We start from the raw sequence: 13676 nt of genomic DNA on the forward strand, positions 1-13676 counted from the left end.
ATGATAAAAGTAAGCTTGTGAAGTCTAATACTTCTCTCTCTAAGGATTGTGAGCTCCTATCCGTGTCCCTCGAGACTAAGGAAAAAGAGCTCACCCTTCTTACAAAGAATAAAACGTGGACTCTCACTACACATGCATTGCTACTATTCACTTTAACATTTTCAGCTTTATGTATCAGACCATATTTTTTTCCCCAAACACCCGCCTCGGATTCTACTACATCATATTAACCTATATTTTCTGATATCTGGTCCTACATGATATGCGGAGCATCACCTAGAGACTGTTTTTTACAGGTTGGACCTGGCGTCCGTGTGCTTTTTGCACCGAGATCCCCTGGACTTTCCACGCGCACGGCTGCACGCGAGCCATAGTGCCCGCAGTCCGGGACCACGAGTCCACCCAGCCACGCACCCAGTGACGCACGCCGCGAGCGAGGACCCAGCCGATTCCCGATCCATCCCCAACCTGCAGCGTGCTCCCCACACAAATCGAGTCGAGAATTCCCCTTGAGATCGATCGATCGATCGATCGATTCCGGTTTTGTCCCGCGCTGCTTGGCGATTTTCGATCCCCCCAAAGCAGTAGCCGGCAGGCAGGTGGGCGGTTGGTGGCGGCACTCATCCATCCCCTCCCTCCTACATCCAATCCACTGGCCTGGAATGGCGGCCAATAATAGCGGCAGCGAGCCCCGCATCCCCGAGGACGTGACGCTCGAGGAGGAGGCGGAGGCGGAGGCCAAGGGGAAGGCGCCGGCGGCCTCGTCGGCCACCACCACCACCATGAACCGCTCCGGCTCGCGCCCGCAGCTCGACCTCAGCGGCGCCGCCATCCACGGCACCCTCGAGGACCGCAACCCCACCATCCTGCTGCCCAACCAGTCCGACGACATCTCCCACCTCGCCCTCGACATCGGCGGTACGTCATACGGACCTTGCCTCCGCGCCTCTCCTGCTCAAATTCGCCGCATAAGCGTGCTGAGTGTGGTGGTTACTGTGGAGTGTGGAGGCAGCGCATGAAGAAGGATGCTAGCTAGTTTTCCACTTTTCAGTAAATAAATAACTAAAGATGGGTCGTAATAGTGCATGAAAGATGAAATGCAAGTGGCTGATGCTGGCTCTCCGACTTGGGATTGTCGTGCTACTTGGTACTGATCCTTGTGAAAATAGCCTTATGCGTGCTCTTGCTAATTACTTCCATTAATTGCCTGCATTTGGCTTTTGTGTTTTTGTTCACCACATTGTTTTCTGGCCATCAGTCTGAATGAGAGCTACATACTATTTGTTTAGCAACTGAACTGTATGCTTTCCTCTCTAGGCTCTCTTATAAAGTTGGTGTACTTCTCACGGCATGCGGATCAGCCCACCGAGGATAAACGCAAGCTATCCACCAAGAGAAGGCTTGAGATATTTACCGGTGCCAGGAGGAGTTACCCGGTTCTTGGAGGGAGGCTCCATTTTGTCAAGTTTGAGACTGGGAAGCTAAACGAATGCTTGGACTTTATTTCTTCCAAACAACTACACCGGGGTGGTATGCTAATTTTAGCACTACTTCGTTTCTAATACGAATTGCTGCATTGATATTTTGATAGAAAACAATTCAAATCCTGTACGCTGTGGGTTTTTCATATATTCTGTTCAGTATAATCACATCATGTTAGGATGATATATAGTTTTGTTGTAAAACAAAGGAAAATAACACTCTCTTATAAACATAGTGACAGTATATATATTGGTAGTTATTCAAGTTATTATAACATGCTAATAATTTTGAGGGTGGCTTGGGTGTATTTTTCTTTATTTCTCAGTACTATGTTTTTTCTAATTGGATGTGCTGACATGTTCGTTTCATATTTTATATCTTTATTCTGATGTCATGCTCAAGTTTGTGCGTTTCGTGTTCTTACCTTGCATTCCTCATTGAATTCTATCCATTTTGAAATGTACCATATGTCAAATTTGATGCATATATACATGAGCTTAAACTAAATTCTATAATCTCTTAATTGCTCCCAGCCTCCCATCACTATGTTTCATGTGGTTTTACTGTTTTTTTTTTTTTTTAACTTTTATCTCCCCTTGCTCTCGCATTGAGTTGTAGTTTTATGCTGCAGGAGTTGATTCACCTTCATGGCGCTCAGGAGCTCAGCCTGATAACATTGTAATCAAGGTAACAACTAATGAGATAACATCATTGACATTTATTGAAAATTGGTTTGTATGCGTGAAAAGTTACCTAGTGCTTGTTATCAGGACGATTGACATTTTGGTTTGCAATGTGTGCTTCCTAATTTGAACAAATGGTTAGTTTTGGTGGTTTTGGTGAATAAGACCCATATTTGTTCCGGCACATGCCACTTCTTTTTTAATAGAAAACAGGCATCTAGCACATAACGCCATAGATGGTCTAGTAGTAAATTATTATGAAATTTCCTTTCCTCTCACAGTAATAAACTTTTGAACGGAAGTATTAGCAAATGGTTGTACTCGTACTATATAGAAGGAAAGTTTTGATGTTGCACCGCTCTTCCTTTTCATGATATGTAACATTAGAAGTTAAAATTCTACTTTTTTACTGATTATGATATTTTCTGGAAAGGCAACAGGTGGTGGAGCATTCAAGTATGCTGATCTTTTTAAGGAAAGATTGGGAGTCAGTCTTGAGAAGGAAGATGAAATGGACTGTCTTGTAGCTGGAGCAAATTTTCTGCTTAAGGTTTTCATTATTTCTAAATTGCAATATCACTATTTTGGCTGCATCCTACTATGCAATTCCATATTGTACATGGTGTTTATAATGGATTGTTCAAAATGTTTGTGCCACTAAAGTGTTATTGAACACATCTCATAGGGTGGTCGCATTCAGAAAGTCAAATTACGTGCAAGTTAGTAAGACTTTGTTTTTTGCCAGGCTATACGCCATGAAGCCTTTACACACATGGATGGCCAAAAGGAGTACGTGCAAATTGATCAGAACGATCTGTTTCCTTACCTTCTAGTTAATGTTGGATCTGGTGTCAGCATAATCAAGGTAACTTTAAGGTTGACCCTTTTCCCCTCATTGGATCTTTGCTAATTGTTCTTCTTCAAAGGTTGATGGGCATGGGAAGTTTCAACGAGTAAGTGGAACAAACGTTGGTGGCGGTACATACTGGGGATTGGGGAGGTTAATGACAGAGTGCAAGAGGTGCTATTTTTGTCTGTTCATCGATATCATGTGTTCCTCCATAGAAGTTTGAAATCTTGAATTTGTTTCAGTTTCGACGAGTTACTAGAGCTGAGCCAACGTGGAGACAACAGCACCATTGACATGCTTGTAGGAGATATATATGGTGGTCTGGACTACTCCAAGGTAACTATTAATATTATTAGTTGTTTCACTTTATTATCATAATGTGCACATTGGATTTTGTATGCATTATGAAATTTTCCAGTTGCAAGTGGTATTAGTGGATAACATGTACCGTGTCAAAGTCCCTCATTCTTGTTATGCAATGCACTAATGCTTATGGTGTCTTGCAGATTGGCCTTTCGGCGTCAACAATTGCCTCTAGCTTTGGGAAGACAATTTCAGATAACAAGGAGCTATCTGATTATAGACCCGAGGATATTTCACTCTCCCTCTTACGGATGATTTCATATAATATTGGCCAGGTATCTTGTTGATACAGAAACGCTGAGTAGTTATTGACATAGTATTTTGAACTTCAGACATTGTTGCTTCAAAGTATTTAGAGATTCAAACCTGACAACGTTTGTTGACTTCAAAAGTTTGAGCAAGCGATCCATACAATGAAGCTTGGAAGCTTATCTGAACATAGAGCTGTGTTCTACTTGATTTATTCAGAAACCCAAGTGTCCAACACTGAACAGTAGCATTCTTCTGTGAAAAGAAACAAAATAATGAGTTTCAGCTTGTTTTGTTATCTAGCGATATTGGTAAAAATGTACGCAATTATTCATTAGTACTTGTGGATTTGAAAACAGAAAGAGCCCAGAAGCTGACACTGCAAAATATGATATCAGATGGCAGTGATAAACTATGTATTAGGTTACTCAAAGGTTGACTGCCAGTTAGCATGCTGTTCGGTGAACTCAGATATTTTGTGTTAGTTGTTGTAAGCTAACAGCGATGGTTTCTCTGGGAGCTTACGGCTGAACATATCTCATTAGAAAGTACATATAGCCAAAATCTCCAAAATTCATCTGTGTTTAATACTAGACACTAGGTCTAAGGAGAAACTGGGTGTCCACTGTCCAGTACCAGTTTATGATGGTGCATGCAATATTGCACATTTTAGTGGACTCATTTTCTTCCCTTTTGTAGATCTCCTATCTTAATGCACTTCGATATGGACTCAAGAGGATATTTTTTGGTGGATTCTTCATTCGTGGCCATGCTTACACCATGGACACCATTTCTTTTGCAGTACATTTCTGGTAAACATCCTGAAATCATTTTAGTTTTGGATGTGTTACGGTACTAAAGTAGACATGTAGTTAATTTTGACAATAATTAAATAATACTGCCCCCATATTGTATTTCAATAGTATGTTCCTGAAACAAACATACACTATTGTTTTGATAAGGTCAAAAGGAGAAGCAAAAGCCATGTTTCTGCGTCATGAGGGTTTTCTAGGAGCACTTGGCGCGTTTATGAGTTACGAGAAGCATGGTCTTGATGACTTGAGTGCACATCACTTGGTTGAGCGTTTTCCAATGGGTGCTCCATATGTTGGTGGGAAGATTCACGGGCCTCCTCTGGGGGATCTCAACGAGAAGGCAAGGACATCTATTTCTTATTATCGTTATCTTTATGATTATGTTGTTTTGGTTATTCTGCAGAGCATAACAATCTGTATCGTTATTGATTTTTTACGAGGGAGAACCTTACTCATTTTTGCATTAACAATAGAGTATAATAGAGTACATGATTATCCATGCTAACAACAGCACACCTAGACTGATTTGCAACCTTTGGAAACATACCCTACACATAATTAATGGTCAGCCTCACAACTCAGCTAATTCAGTCAAACTAAGCCACCGAAAGCTGATCAGTGGATAGAATGTTGTCACGCCACTGGAATCTGATCAGCCTCTTCAACTGTCAGCACCCCAAGTCCCTGATGTTTTTCACCCAGGCGACTCACAATCTGTTGCAGTCAAGTTGCTTCTCACGGGAAGCATCCTGGAGATCTCCCATTAGCATACCTTGCCAGTAGTACAAAACACACAAAAAAGCAAACCATGCCCGTTATAGATTTATCCTTTTCTTTTCAGAACATAAAGACTTCCTGGTCTTTCAAATTGCCCAACCTAAAGTTAAACCCACAATATGAATCTCTTTCACGGTCGGTAAGATTTGTTGAATTCAGGCAGAACACTGGAACCAGAAATTAAATTTTTGCTTCACAAATATTACACTGTTTTTGTGGAGACCACCTCCATCTAACTAAAGACACATGTGCACGCACCAACCCCCCAAACAAGTCACTCAAAGCCTTCAGCCTTGTCCTCTATTAGAATAGCTGCTGGAATGAGTCATGTTTTGTCGTCACCATGTTCTATTCTTTGGCACATGGCTAACATTTGAAATTTTAAACTATTCAACATTTTAGCTATTAAATATCGTTCTTTTTGAATTGCAAGATCAATAAATTTTGATATGGAACTCTACTTGTCAGATATCATGGATGGAGAAGTTTGTGCAGAAGGGTACTCAGATTACAGCACCTGTACCCATGGGAGCTCCTGCTACGACAGGCATGGGAGGTTTTGAAAGGCCTACTTCCAAGGGTGACATTTTGCGGTCTGATGCAAGTGCAGCTCTAAATGTTGGTGTTCTCCATCTTGTACCCTCATTGGATGTCTTCCCATTGTTGGAAGACCCAAAGACGTAAGCCACAACTATTTATCTCTCATCTCTACCATGTCTAATAATTTTTTGGAACATCAAAGGGGCTCGGGCCAGGCTAGGTAGTTGAATCCGTTTTTTGGACCCAAAGAAGACCAAGTGAAGTCAAACTATTATAACAAATTCAGTGTGGAAGTTGGAGCTCCACTTCCATTTCCCTACAAATTGAGAAGTTATGAGTCGATGCTTGCCTCCAAAGCTTACAGTTACATAAAACTAATCACTACATTGTGAATCATTTTTCTTTATCTATGGGGCAATAAGTAACTGTGACCCTTCAGCATATAACCAAGATCCTCCCCCCCTCCCCCCCGACATGCGCCCTTTCTGTTCACTGATGGAGTAGAGTCCTTGTTATGTATGGACACTGTATGTAAGCTTGATAGTGAAAGAACAGATGCTATCATGTGCAACGCAACTATACATCGTGTTCATGTTGTAATATGCAGTCTGTACTGCAGGTATGAACCAAACACAATCGATCTCGACCATGACGAATTCAAGTATTTTTCCTTTCCCTTGTCTATGAATACATTATAAGAACTGCATTCTTATGATTCCTTTGGTGGTATCTGAGATTTTCCATGCTAGGTACTGGTTCACCATTTTGTCAGATCATCTGCCAGATCTTGTGGAGAAGGTATGTTCCACTTCTCGCAGATATCCTCCCTGTATACATCTAAATTTTGTTTCACTGCATGACATTGTGATAACAATAGATTATCTGAATATTTATACGTCAATTGATAACTGGGGACCTGTCTGGGTCCATAAATAAGTCTGTCAGCCTGCAACCATGTGTCATGGGGGCCAGCATTGTAGCCACTAGCCATTGCCACAAGTCCAAGGAGAGGCCGGCAAAGTCTGTTAAGGCTTAGAGATAGGCCTTCATGTCTACTTCCTCCATCCCAAAATAAGTGTCGCTGATTTAGTACAAAGTTGTACTAAATCAGCGACACTTATTTTGGGACGGAGGGAGTATAAGATTAATTTCCTGTTTAAAATATCATTGTTCTACTTTACCAGTTACCACCAAGTCATGCTAACTATTTAAATTAATTACTAAGCAGGCACTCCATCCACATATATATTCCACTAAAAACACTGTTCTTGTTAAGCACTATGGTTTTTTTTCTTCCAAAATCGACGCAGAAGCTTAAGAAGAATACAACCCAGTTAATTAAGGGTGGGTAAAAACCAAATGACCAATACAACAGACTCAACACTTGGTACTTAGCTAAATTATCGTGGAGCCACTACTATTAACATTTAAATTACTAGTGATTCTGTTATCTATGCTAGCTCCTAGATTCACAGTTCTATCGGCGTTAAATTGGTATAGCAATGAATTTAAGTGTACGTGTAAACTTGAAAAGTATCTCGGTGACTAAACACTGCATACTGTTTGCAGGCGGTTGCCAGTGAAGGTGGGACTGATGACGCGAAACGGCGGGGAGATGCGTTTGCGCATGCCTTTTCTGCTCATTTGGCAAGGTACACAATTGTAGTTGCATGCCACTGGTGTTTGGCTGCCACAACTATGGCTTGCCACACTTGCGGTGTCATTTTTCTTGGCCACAACTTAGCCAGTTTTTTTGACATACTTAGCTTACTCTAGGGCTTTGACCAAACAGCCCTAGTGTAAACTGCATTGCACGTTATCGCTCTGTTGCCTTATGTGTTAAAGTTTAGGTTGACTGAGGAGCCTGCTGCTTATGGGAAGTTCGGTTTAGCCAACCTGTTGGAGTTGAGAGAAGAATGTTTGAGAGAATTTCAATTTTTCGATGCATATGTTAGTATCAAGCAAAGGTTAGTTCATAATCTCTTCATGGTTCTCAGTAAATATCTCTACTCTGGCTACTTAAATTGTTTGATGCTTTCTGCATGAAGGGAAAATGAAGCTTCACTGGCTGTTTTACCTGATCTACTCATGGAACTTGATAGTATGGATGAGGTATGAGAGAATGTTTCCCTTCTTTATCCATTGGCACAGCGCGTAGATAAAAAAAAAGTGAGAATTTTGGTTAATCTCACAGCAAAAAAAATAATAACAATTTCATAAACTGCCACACATTGTGTAACTGAGAAGCAGATCTGTTCTGGCCCCACCTGCCAGTGCCACGGTAAACAGTTTTATATTGATTTTTTTGCTTGCATGCTTCTGTGACGGCCACATGCTGCTGGCCGGTAGTTCAGCAATCTACACTCAGTTTCATCTCTAGAATTATGAATTCGTCTAAGTTTTATTTTTTTGCTCGATGTTTTCAGGAAGATAGATTGCTTGCGCTAATTGAAGGTGTTCTTGCTGCGAACATATTTGATTGGGGGTCTAAAGCTTGCGTGGACCTTTACAACCAAGGAACTATAATAGAAATTTATCGCATGAGCCGCAAGAAGATGCAACGTCCTTGGCGGGCAAGTATTCCAAGTCTCAAATTCAAATGTTATTGCAATGCATGAGTTACCCAAATTATATTTTACGAGTTATACTAATACATGACCAGATAATCGTAATGATGGTATCTTTTGTTTCAGATTGATGACTTTGATACGTTCAAAAGCAGAATGCTTAAGAAAGATCAGCCATACAAAAGAGCACTTATTTCGGTTGATAATGCAGGTGCTGATGTGGTCCTTGGAATGCTTCCTTTAGCACGAGAATTTCTACGCCGTGGAGTTGAGGTATAAATTGAGAGTATGAAAATAAGAACACATTTTGCTAGGTTTGCCCCACATTATAGTTTGAATTGAAAAGAACAAACGTCCTGCTGTTTCAAGAGATTGAATCATGGGCCGGGGACAAGCAGTATATTGCATGCTATAGTGTGTAATTTGCATGCTGTAGTGTTGTCCTTAATGGAAAATATGGACTGAGTGCCAGATCTGGAAATTTTATTTTATTTGCATCACCCAGACTGAAAGACTGAATGCCGGAACTGATAGAAAGATGACTTTCGCAGTTTCAGCAACGTTGTGAAATAACCATTCAATGATTACTCTTTCAACTGCTACTCAGACACTCAGCATAAGCTGGTAACCAAATACTGATTCTGCAGGTAGTTCTGGTTGCAAATTCGTTGCCGGCTTTGAACGATATTACGGCTAATGAACTTCCAGAAATTGTAGCTGAAGCTGCAAAGGTACAAAGTGAACGGAAATTTTGTTCTCCTTGGCCATCCTAGCTGTTTTATCTACTGATGCATCTGGCTTCTGCTTTATTGGTTGTTATGTGTCGCAGCACTGTGGTATCCTTCGGAAAGCTGCAGAAGCAGGCGGACTGATAGTCGATGCTATGGCTGGCATCCAAGGTGATACCAAGGATGAACCGGCGTCGGTGCCACTAATGGTCGTGGAGAATGGATGTGGCAGTCCATGCATTGACTTCCGGCAGGTTAGCTCGGAGCTTGCAGCTGCTGCCAAGGACGCTGATCTGGTAAGAAGGCTTTGTATGTAGCTCTTTGAGCTGAATGTATTTTCTTTTGTGCAATAATCAACTGGAGAGTTGTTTCATTTGTTGGTTTTGGCTATGAATGTTATGCAGTTGATCTTAGAGGGCATGGGGCGGTCACTGCATACCAACCTGAATGCCCGTTTCAAGTGTGACGCTCTGAAGGTACTTCTTTTCTACAGTGCTGATTTGTTTGATGTATGATGACAAACTTGATCCTTGTGCTCATACTAAATGGCAGTATAACTTGACTCTAGTGCTACTATTCAAGTGAACCATCTTTGCACTGCGCTCTGCTGGAGATTTATATCCACTCTGTAAATATCGTCGAGCTAACAAGAGCATCGCGCTGAAGCTTTAGACAGTGTTATATTGTACTCAATCCTGAGCTTACCAAACTGACTATATGTGCAGCTTGCGATGGTGAAGAACCAGAGGTTGGCAGAGAAGCTTTTCAACGGAAACATATACGACTGCATCTGCAAATTTGAACCTGTTTCGTGACAGTCCAGAAGACCCGCGGAGAGATTGCTATAGATGGTGTTGTGCTGTACTCAAGAACCATGAAACCATTGTGATTCTAGCACAGCAGCACCAAAGGTTTAGACAGTGTTATGTTGTACTCACTGACCATGAAAACTCGTGTGCTGGCACATGGCATATAAGCTAAAAAAACGATTTATACTGCAAGAACTGAAGATTTGTTTCTACTTGCATGCTGTAGCAAATACTCTTCACAGTCTATGTAGTGTCAACAACTAAAATAAACGCTTTAGTCCCAAACAAGTTAGGGGTACACTAGAGCTGAAACCCGTAAGATGTCGAGACAAACTCATGGTTTTGGTGTGGATAGCTAACTTTCATGCGCCCTCTCCATGGCTAGGTCTGTGGTGTTATACCAGTCCTTCAGTTATCTTTTTAGGGACGTTTCTTATATCAAGTTTGGTCTAAGTTTGGTCTACCTTAACCTCTCTTCTCATTATTAGCATAGTATACCTTGACCACTGGAACTTTTAAAGGCATGTGCTGTATGTACCCAAACCATCTCAAATGAAGTTTTTCTTCAATCGGTTCTACCCCAACTCTATTATGTATATCATCATTTCGGATTTATCATAACATGCGCATCTCCGTTGCACCTAATTATTGAACATGATGCATTTTAGTCGGCTAACACTCTGCCACAGCACAAATCGCCGTCCTATAGAACCTTCCTTTCCTTTTAACTTTTACGGCACTCTCTTGTCACAAATAATGTCAGAAGGTTGGCGGCACTTCATCCATCCGGTTTTGATTCGATGGCTCACATCTTCATTGATATCGACATCCTTATGTAGCATTGACCCCAAATTTCGAAAGGTATCCTTCTGAGGTACCACCGCCCCTGCGTTTCATCTTCATAAGAGTGGCTAAGTTTTGACGTTGGCTCGTCAAGCAGTGACTGAGTTTTAACGTTGGCTCGTCAAGCCTATCACAATCCTCCTCCTTCACTCGGACTTGAGATCAGCTATGTTGTGACAACATAGATGGACTTAGTCAAAGTAGTGTCCTCTGAGTAATTTCCCTAAGATGGTGCTGTACCAGCCAGGGCGTTGCAACATAGTACTAAAGAGTTATAGAGAACAACATTTTTTAGAATGAACAGTGAGGATTCAGTGTAAGTTTCTTCAGCATTGTGAGATCATGATCAACAGGAGAATGCATATGAAATCATAAAGTTCAAGTCGTAGAAATTAACATAACGGGAGATACATGGACAGATCACGCTAGCATATCGGCCAGTTGATCCACAGATCAACAACGTGCAGATCATCTCCATACAAGCAGCTCTACTAGTACTAAGCAAAGTTGATGTTGTAGGCCTTGACGCCGTCGGCCCTGAAGATGCCGAAGTGACGCTCGAACTCGGCGCCGGTCTTGCCGTCCTCGTCGTAGAGGTCGAACAGGAAAACCTCCACGGGCGCCCCTGGCCGGCGCGGCGTGCCGACGCCCCGCGCCGCCCGCTCCGCCATCCTCCCGTTGTACGCCGCCGCGTTCTCCGGCGTCGCGGCCGGGTGCCCCGCGGTGGGCCACCCGGTCTCGGTCACCGCCACGGGCACGCCGCCGAAGCCCTCCCGCTCGAGCGCCGCCACCACCGCGTCCACCGTCGCGTCGAACAGGCCCGCGTACGCCAGCGCGCCGTCGCGCACCACGGGCTCGTCGGAGGCGCCGAGCGCGTAGGCGAGCGGCACGTTGGCCGGGTCGCCCACGTGGCTGATGAACGGGTAGGCGTTGAGCATGAATGGCGCGCCGGTGTCGGCCAGGAGCCGCAGCATGGGCCGGAGCACGTCCATCTGGGCGGCGTCGAACGCGCCGGCCGAGGGCGGGTAGGAGGACGCGAGCACTGACGAGGCGTGCGCGGAGGAGACCTTGACGGCGCCGTCGAGCCCCAGGGAGGCCAGTGCGGCGTGCAGGTTCCGCATGGCCGGCACCAGGTGCGGCGCGTAGAACTGGTTGTTGTAGAGCACCTCGTTGCCGACGGCGAGGTAGCGGAGCCGGCCGGCAACGGGGCCCGCAGCGAGTCCGTTGGACCGCAGCCACTGGAGCGCGCCCTCGGGCCCGGCCGCGGAGAGGAAGGTGAGGTTCTCGTTGGGCACGCCGACCGTGAGGTCGATGCCGGCCGCGGCGAAGGCCGGGAGCACGGCCGGGTCGGGGAGGAAGAGCCGCGCCTTGGTGATCCCGTTACTCCTCAGCAGCGCCGCGGCCGCCTCCGGCGCGGGGAGGTTGCCGCCCACGCGGCCGTGGCACACCCCGATCTTCCCCGGGTCGCCGCCAGCCGCCGCGGCGAGGAGCGTGGCCAGGGCAGCGAGGAGGACGCAGCCGAAACGCAGCGTGGCCATTGTACGCGTACGTTACGATTCGTCGGTGTTTGTGTTTGGAGTGTTGGACTCTTCCCTCGTCGGTTATATAGAGCTTGTGTTGCCAAGAATGGCAGGAGGGGGGTCACGTAGTACGTTGGTGCAGGCCTGGGTGGGGACGTTGGCGCGAATCTGATCTGAGTTGCTTTTGACGGTTGCCGGGGCGGTACGATCGATTGGACGGGTAGCCGTTAGAGCATATTATAGCCGTTGGCTTTTGAATGGCGATCGAGCTGCACATCAAACGATTTGGTGCTGTCCTGGCCTGGAGGAGGACACGTTGGTCCATGTGGCACCCCGCCGATGTTGCTGGAGCCGCCACTATTGCACCCCACAAGACTGCCGGCGGTGAGCGAGGATGGAGGAGATGCATTGCCAGACGAGGTGTCAGCAGAGCAGAGCGAGCTGCCGTCTTGGCAGTGTTACCCTCTATGGTCTGCAACAAGGTTGTCCGAATCACGATTTTGAATTGGATCGGAATTATTATGGCAATACGGTTCAATCACGAATCGTTTTATCATAACGATAAGCACATTCTACTAATTGTAATTGTAGAATCATTCCAATCAATTCAGATCGTAATATCACATAATTCGCGGTGACTCTCTGTCCCTCGTCTTGCTCCGGGTGAAAACCTTGAACCTTTGGATCGGGTGGTGGCAGCGCTCCGGCGTTGTTACCTTTCTGAAGGCGCCGTCTGGGAGTCCTCGGCTCGTCGGGCGCGGCTCATCTCTATGATGACTCTGTCACGGTGGAGGGCTCCGATGACTTCAAGTGGGGCTTTCTTGTAGTTTGCTTTGAGTGGTTTGGGGTGTTGTAGCTGACCTTCAGCCCATTGTATCCGGTCTTGGGTGTGTTTGGTCTGGCGTCGAGTTGTATGTGTCGGTTTGAACGATCGTTGCTTTATCTATAAAGCAGGTGAAAATCTTTTTTAGTTACTTGTTAGACAGGAGAATCGAATCGATGTAACCTGCACTAGTAGAAAAAACGACTTTACGTGAGCCCCATTAGTCCCGGTTTGGAAACGGACCGGTACTAATGTGACCATCAGTCCCGGTTCCAACGGCTAGGGGAGCTGGCATCATTAGTCTCGGTTCATGTTGAACCTTGATACGTCTCCATCGTATCTACTTTTCCAAATACTTTTGCCCTTGTTTTGGACTCTAACTTGCATGATTTGAATGGAATTAACCTGGACTGACGCTGTTTTCAGCAGAATTGCCATGGTGTTATTTTTGTGCAGAAATAAAAGTTCTCGGAATGACCTGAAACTTCACGGAGAATATTTTTGGAATTTATAAAAAATACTGGCGAAAGAATCAAGACCAAGGGGCCCACACCCTGTCCACGAGGGTGGGGGGCGCGCCCCCTGCCTCGTGGGCCCCCTGATGCTCCATCGACCTCAACTCCAACT

The 13676-nt window shown here is 44.7% G+C and overlaps 2 protein-coding genes across 2 annotated transcripts; one reads left to right on the plus strand and one right to left on the minus strand.

Moving 5' to 3' along the window:
• The first annotated feature begins 316 nt into the window (after nt 1-316).
• On the plus strand, nt 317-10075 carry LOC109760200 (pantothenate kinase 2). Its single transcript, XM_020319039.4, has 22 exons — nt 317-918; nt 1318-1530; nt 2114-2169; nt 2599-2715; nt 2911-3030; nt 3092-3186; nt 3258-3351; nt 3522-3653; nt 4327-4439; nt 4590-4782; nt 5688-5899; nt 6379-6420; nt 6509-6557; nt 7329-7411; nt 7610-7726; nt 7808-7871; nt 8186-8332; nt 8453-8599; nt 8974-9057; nt 9156-9350; nt 9459-9530; nt 9780-10075. Exons 1-22 carry the CDS (start codon nt 663-665, stop codon nt 9867-9869), a joined length of 2691 nt encoding a protein of 896 aa, XP_020174628.1. The 5' UTR covers nt 317-662; the 3' UTR covers nt 9870-10075.
• A 995-nt stretch (nt 10076-11070) lies between these two features.
• LOC109760197 (glucan endo-1,3-beta-glucosidase, acidic isoform) lies at nt 11071-12294 on the minus strand. The gene has a single exon (XM_020319038.3). It carries the CDS (start codon nt 12242-12244, stop codon nt 11204-11206), a length of 1041 nt encoding a protein of 346 aa, XP_020174627.1. The 5' UTR covers nt 12245-12294; the 3' UTR covers nt 11071-11203.
• Between the last annotated feature and the right edge of the window lie 1382 nt (nt 12295-13676).

Source organism: Aegilops tauschii, chromosome 5 (genome assembly GCF_002575655.3).
Source record: "Aegilops tauschii subsp. strangulata cultivar AL8/78 chromosome 5, Aet v6.0, whole genome shotgun sequence".
Taxonomy (NCBI): domain Eukaryota; kingdom Viridiplantae; phylum Streptophyta; class Magnoliopsida; order Poales; family Poaceae; genus Aegilops; species Aegilops tauschii.